The 6,756-nt window shown below is 52.6% G+C and overlaps 1 protein-coding gene across 1 annotated transcript in view; it reads right to left on the bottom strand.

Moving 5' to 3' along the window:
- Window positions 1-1,162: 1,162 nt before the first annotated feature.
- Window positions 1,163-6,756, bottom strand: part of FOXF2 (forkhead box F2) — a 16,702-nt gene continuing 11,108 nt past the window's right edge. Inside the window, exons 2-3 of the mRNA XM_006774469.2 lie at window positions 5,880-6,753; window positions 1,163-2,067 (exon numbers count right to left, since the gene is read on the bottom strand). Coding sequence (XP_006774532.1) covers window positions 1,901-2,067; window positions 5,880-6,753 — 1,041 coding nt within the window. The 3' untranslated portion in view covers window positions 1,163-1,900. The remainder of the gene's footprint in view (window positions 2,068-5,879; window positions 6,754-6,756) is intronic.

Raw genomic sequence — 6,756 nt, 5'->3', positions numbered from 1 at the left:
CTTGGCCTGAAATTCACTTGGAATACAAAAACCTGTGTGCAGATATCTACTGAGTGGTATTAAATGCCTGGTAATTGTTTGGGAGAAAGACCTTTTAGAGAACCAGGGACAAAGGAGAGTTTTCAAAAACGAAAGCAAAAACAAAACAAAAACCCAGCCCCGAGTAGGAGAGGAAACCCAAAGCGTGACTGTGACTGTGGGAGAGAATCTCTACCCTTCTCAGATCTACCCTCGCCACTGCCCGGAGTTTGAAGGGCTGGTCAGACCAGATGAGGTGGGCTGGGTAAGAACAAGTCCTCCTGCTGAGTGGGCCCGTTTTCTCTCTTTGTCATTCATAGCTTTACCAGCCGTACTGCTAGCACTGGGAGGCGGGGTAAGAAAGTAACAGGGCTGTGAGGGGCTCCCCAAGAGAAAACATCAAATCCCTCCTGAAAAGGAAGGAGGCAGTATAGGGCACAAAGGAGAGAAGTGCATAGGTTAGTGGGTGCCAAAGCTAAGCAGGGTGAGCAAGGCTCTGAATTAGAGGGTGGAGGCAGAGAGCTGGTACAGAACATGTTGTGAGGGCCAGGTTCTGTTCCTCTCCAAGGAAATAAAAGAAACCAGGATGCTGGGTTCTGCCCACTGCCTTCCCCCTCTGGACTCTTCAGGATCTGACCACCAACTACTAACAAAATGGGATCCGCATCTACTCCAACCTTTGACTTGCAAAGGGGAAGCAGGTCGTGTTTTTTGGCACCTAATCCTTGTTGGCTGCTCAGCCTGGCCTGTCACTCCATGCTAGTAGGTAAGAGGAAAGAGCAAAAGGCAAACTCTCCCTGAGCACAGGAAAGAGAACAAAAAGGGCACTTCATTGCTTCAAATCCAACAAACTCTTGCCTTTCATTATCTTGCCTGGTTTTCTTTTAAGTTCCTTTCAACTTCTGGTTTTTGTTTAGTCAGAAAGAGCGAGGGTGAAGGAAAGAAAGAAAGAACAGAAAATGTTCCTTCTTCTCTTTCTCTTCTGAGAAGACCCACAATCAGAATCTGGCCTGTGTTACTCAAGGCGCAGACCCCACACCATGTCAATTACACAACTTGGGGGGAGAAGTGTAGAGTTGCATTGCTGGCTGGTGGAGACAACCTGGGGATTTGAGGATGCCTCGGAGGAAATAGTTCCCTAAAATAACTATTTGTTACATACATTTTATTGAAAACATTTTACATCAAAATAGTTTGGAAAACTGTAAAAGTATACATAAGTGCAAATATATCCTCCTTTTAAAATACAAGTGTGAGTATACATGAGATAAAAATATCCTTAAAATACTGTGGTAGAAAATAACCTTGTAAAAAACGTTGTATTGTCACAATACTGAAAACCGTGTTCTTAAACTACACACATTGTTTCTAAATACTTTCTTAATACTGTTCTTTGGCATTTATATCCAAAGGCAGTGTTTGGCAAAACAGAACTCCTTCCTTAGGTAGGCAATGAGATGCAGCTTTCTTGAAGTCTTGCGTTTAGCACTGCCTTTTTGAAAAGCACATACATTTTTATAGACAAAGAAAAACACACAGACAACTTGTCTGCATTTTTCAGACCCTGATTACTGAAGGCAAGGAAGATCCCAGAGTTAAATGCTTATGTTTTTCATGTGGTAACTTTTTACCATCTTCGCTAAGAAGTTGAGCTCTCAGCTCTTCCCCTCAGTGGAGCCTGCACACATTTAGGACATTACCATGCCAGGGCTTGTCCTTCTACCAATGGTAGATAAGTGTCAGTGAACACACAGGCCTGGGGATTCTAAGTGAATGGTGTGCTACTTACAGCTATGGGGTGCACTTTATGTGAGTCCACCTCAGTTCACGCCCCACCCCCCCAAAGGAGAAAGTGGCCTTGGCATAGCCTGTCTCCCTCCATTCACATGACACAGGGTTTAATATCCTGACAGACGCTCTGGTGATGGTGGTGGTGATAGTATGGCCCACTAGCAGAGGGATGAAAAGAAGAAATGCCGTTGAAGTTGAGGACGAAATCTTTTCTGTCACACACTGGGGTAGAGTGATGCTGGTACCGAGGCAGTCCCACTGAAAGAAGGAAGAAAATAAAAACTCTTTTCAGAAACAAATTTGCCCAGGTGAGGATGGAGCCTGTTAACTTTCAAATTTTAACTTAATTGGTAACTTAATTGGAATCTTTTTAAGGTCTATTGCTATAAAACTGGTAGAGGAAACCTAGCTCTGGCAGTTTGTCAAAGTTTTAAACGATAGGTCATAGGACAATTCTGGAATCATTAAATTTTGTTTTGATGTACCCACAAATACAGAGCCACAGAGTGCCTGTTCTCCCTCTAAAACAGGCTCTTTTTAAAAAAAATCCTCATCTGATTATAGGTTTTACTGATTTTAGAGAGAGGGGATAGGAGAGAGAGAGAGAGAGAGAGAGAGAGAGAGAGAGAGAGAGAGAGAGAGAGAGAGGCATCTCTATCCATCAGTTGCTTCCGTATGGGCGTCCAACTGCAAGCCGCAGCTCGGTATGTGCCTGGGGACCTTTCTGTGCATGGGAGGGTGCTCTAAACAACTGAGCTACACCGGCCAGGGCTACACCGGTTCTGCGCCTAAATTCCCCTATGAGTCCTCACAGAGGAGCATGGACACTGGGACAATCCGACCCAGTCTCTTGTTCCAGGTCTCTGAGCACAGGGCTTCTTCCAGAACCCAACCCCCCACACCAGAAACACTAGTGTCGCCCTCACATTTTGTTTCCCAACTAACTGGCCGGGTCAGAAAAGCAGGCCACAGCAGGGATATTTCCTGTGCCTTAAGGAGGGACAGAAAACAACCCCAGCACTAGAGACAGACTGGGGAAAGAAAGCATACATCTTCATCTTCGTAGGTCCTGAACGCCTTACACTTCCTCTAGAAAGCCAACACTCCACGGACAGATAAAGCCCTCCCACAGGAGCTCAGCTGGAGATTCTGCTACCCTCGGGGTGTCTGGCAGTGCAGGGAGGCCCTCAGAGAGAATGGAGAAGGCTGGCACTCCTCTTCCCCGGGGCTGCTCCTCGTCCAAGAACCAGAGCCACTGGGCGCCAACCAGCCACTGCCCTTTGCTTTTGCTTTCTCCTTGTGTGCGAGCCCTGGGCGCAATGGGCCAGTGGTGTCTGTCTCGAGCTGGGACCTGGGCTCCTCCCGTACAGGGCCTGTCTCCGGGCTAGGTTGGGTTAAGCCTGTTGGCCTGAGTCTTTCTAGTAACCCGTGCGGTGTGGGAACCATAGGTGCACATTGGTGCCAGACCTGATTCCGTTTTTGCGTGCGTGAAAATCAGAACTGTCGCCCGCTGCGCGTGTGCCCTGCTCGCATCGCCTGGGCCTGGCAGCATCCCAGCTCTATCGAGAAGTCAGGTTGCTAGATAGCTGGCCACTGAACCTATTGCCGGGTGACACCTAATGTTGCCAAACATGCGCTGTAGTGCTCTCAAAGCAGCAACCAAGCGTCCCCGATGTGCGCGCATGGCTCTGCACACAGGTGCGCTCGCCCAGCAATTTAGAGCACCGAGCAGCGCCATGGCGCAGTCGCTGGACCCCTGAGCGAGCGCTCATACCTCCACGAAAGACCGCGGCCAGCGCTTTCAGGTGACGGGAAGTATGATAACAGCCCTGGCTCCTTTCTGAAAGGCTCAAAGGATTTACCGAAGGGTGCAGAGCCTCTCTGAGCACCACCCGGGCCTTGGCCGCCCTATCCCGAGTGGGGAGGCGCACACCGCGTGGGAGTGCTGGGAGAGATCATGCTGTGTGTGTGTTTTTTTTTTTGTGTGTGTGTGTGTGTGGTGTGTGTGTGTGTGTGTGTGTTGTGTGTGTACGCGCGCGCGCGCGCGCGCGCGCGCGATCGCTGGGGTTGGGGTGCGCCTGGGTCCCACAGCCTCAGCCCTTCTTAACCTCCCCGCTGCTTCTCTCTGGGCTTGGGTTTCAGACTCTCAGTAGGTAGGCCCCGCCCCGGTCGGGAAGGCGGCACATTCCCAACCCGCAGGCCGACGCGCACCGCCGCCTGCGAGATGCCAACAAGCACTGGGGCAGCGGGTAATAATTCAGAGGTACCGGAGCCAGAGGGCCTGGGAGGAAGGCGCAGTGTCCCGTTCTGGCTTGGGCCGAGCCATGGCTTCCTTGGCATTTCCAGAGGTCATTCGAGGCTCCCCGGGGAGGCGAGGCCCGCTTGCTCCGTTCTCTCCAAGACAAAGAGTTGTGTTTCCCGGCCCCCGCATTTCTGGGGGCGTCTGCGTGCCCCCTGCGTGTGGGGTGGGGAGAGGACGGCCACTCAGAAGAATCAGAAGTCTCTTTCCTGAGTGTTTTCTTGTTTTTGATTTTTAAGGTACTTCTTCACCGCGGCTGCGAGGCCTCAGAGCCTGAGTTCACATTGGGCAGGCCCTGCCAGGACTCCAGTGGACAACTGGGCTCCGCCTGGGGTGGGCGGTGATTGACAGCCAGTCCTCGGGGATTAAAAAAATAAGAGGGGCGGGTTGTCTGTATTGGTTACTTGCAGAAATTCCCATAAAATTGAACAAGACTCTGCTTTCAGTGGGTTAAGTCAGGCTAAAATCCTCTCCGGTGTGGTCCTGCCGAGACTGTCTTTGTTTAGTTAACCTCTGAGACCCGCATTTAAAAGGCCTATTTGGGAAATTTCACCATTCAGGGAATCAACATGTTTTGCCCATTTCTGGGCTTCCCTTCTCCCCTCATGCTCTTAGGGCACACGATTCACGAACATATAATGTATGCATTATCCTTCCTTCCATTTTCTAATTGGGGGTGGGGAGGCAAATGTAAGCCAGAGCACCAGTTGATGGGCAGCCCAGCCGGATTTTAATCTGCAGCCACGGTGCCGCAGAGGAGGTTAATATAAGAGAGTTCAGCATAACCGGTTTGGCTCAGTGGATAGAGCATCAGCCTGCAGACTGAAGGGTCCCAGGTTCGATTCCGGTCAAGAGCATGTGCCTTGGTTGCGGGCACATCCCCAGTGGGGAGTGTGCAGGAGGCAGTGGATCGATGTTTCTAGCTCTCTACCCCTCTCCCTTCCTCTCTGTAACAAATCAATAAAATATATTTTTTTTTTAAAAAGAGAGAGTTCATCTCCACTTTCTTGATAAACCTGGCTAAATATTCAAAGTTCTTCTCCATCCTATCTGTCCCCTCCCACTGACCATTTTGGCAAATCAATAAATTTTCATATTCCTTGACCAACTCAATTTACACCAGCAACACAAGTGTTGTCCAAGAGGCAGGCATTTCTTAAGGGAGTCATAATGTGGACCTCAGGTCCTGCTGACCTAAGACAGACTTAAGTGTCACCAAGGTGGGTCAAGGGATTCAATCTGTGTGGGGAGGCAGGAGACTCAACAGCCTGTGAAAGATCCTGGCATCCTACTGCCTTCCTCTCAGTCCTTCTCTTTCTCTCAACACCTTCTCAAGTGCAGCTCCTCTCAACCTACACCCTCATAATACAGAACTGTATTTCTGATATTTTCTTTTGGGCAAATGACACGAGGAAGCAGCTACCGCTCCTTGGCCAAAGTCCCCCCAAACCACATGCTTTCTCTCTAAGCTAAGTCAGGCCTGAGACTTGAGACCTGCAGTCCATAAGGTCACCAGAGACCCTAGGCTGGCGCCTTTGCGCCACCCTCCTAGGAATGTAAATTCGAGAGGTCCGCCTCTGGGCTAAGGGTATGGGGGAGGAAGGAATGAACCTAATCCTCTTCCCTCCATGAATAAAGTGCCAGCTTCCCCCAGCATCAGCTTCTCCCAGCGCCTTCAGACCCCTTAGGCTGCCGCGATCGGCTGCAAGTTGCAGTAGCCTTGGAGCCTGGAGGCCTAGAGGCGACGCCCCCAACGGGCGCGATCCGTTACCTGACAGCTCTTCGCGGGCGTTCTGGTGCAGGTAGCTCTGCTCCAGCGAGTAGGAGGACATGCTGGAGTGCAAGCCTGCGGAGGCCGCGGGGTTGCTGCTGGGCGTCAGAGCGGCAGGCTGCTTGAGGTAAGGCGAGGCGCCGGGAGAGCCCCAATGCGCCCCTGGGCGCGTGTAGGGCGAGTGGCACTCGATGGCGCTCGCCAGGGCAGGGGACGAAGGCACAGGGCTGCTGCTGCTGTCCGGGCCGTAGTCCCCACCGCCGCCGCCGCCCCCGGCCGTGCCTACACCTCCAGGCCCGGCGGGCACGGGGCAGCTGGCCATGTAGGTGGAGCCCGGGTTGGGTGACATGTGCGGGACGTGGTGGTGGTGGTGGTGGTGCGGATGTGCGTGGCCCGGCGCACCCGCGCTAGCGTCGTAGCCCCCGGGCATCATGTCAAGGCCGCCGTAACCGCCTTGTCCGTGGCAGCCGAGCGGCGCAGACGGGGGTGCCTGGAAGTCGAAACTCTGGGGCAGCAGCGAGGCTCCGAAGCCCAAGCCACTCACCACGCGGTGGTACATGGGCTTGAGCGCCTGGCACTTCCTCCTGAAGCCGCGCGGCCGGCGGCGGAACGAACCCTCCTCGAACATGAACTCACTGGCGGGGTCGATGGTCCAGTAGTGCCCCTTGCCGGGCCGCCCCAGGCCCTTGGGCAGCTTGATGAAGCACTCGTTGAGCGAGAGGTTGTGGCGCACGGAGTTCTTCCAGCCCTGGTAGGCGCCGCGGAAGAAGGGGAAGCGCGCCTGCAGGAACTGGTAGATCTCGCTGAGCGTCAGGCGCTTGCTGGGCGAGCTCTGGATGGCCATGACGATCAGCGCGATGTACGAGTAGGGCGGCTT

Source organism: Myotis davidii, unplaced genomic scaffold, assembly GCF_000327345.1.
Source record: "Myotis davidii unplaced genomic scaffold, ASM32734v1 scaffold486, whole genome shotgun sequence".
Lineage (NCBI taxonomy): Eukaryota > Metazoa > Chordata > Mammalia > Chiroptera > Vespertilionidae > Myotis > Myotis davidii.
This window is presented reverse-complemented; position numbering and strand designations above follow the sequence as displayed.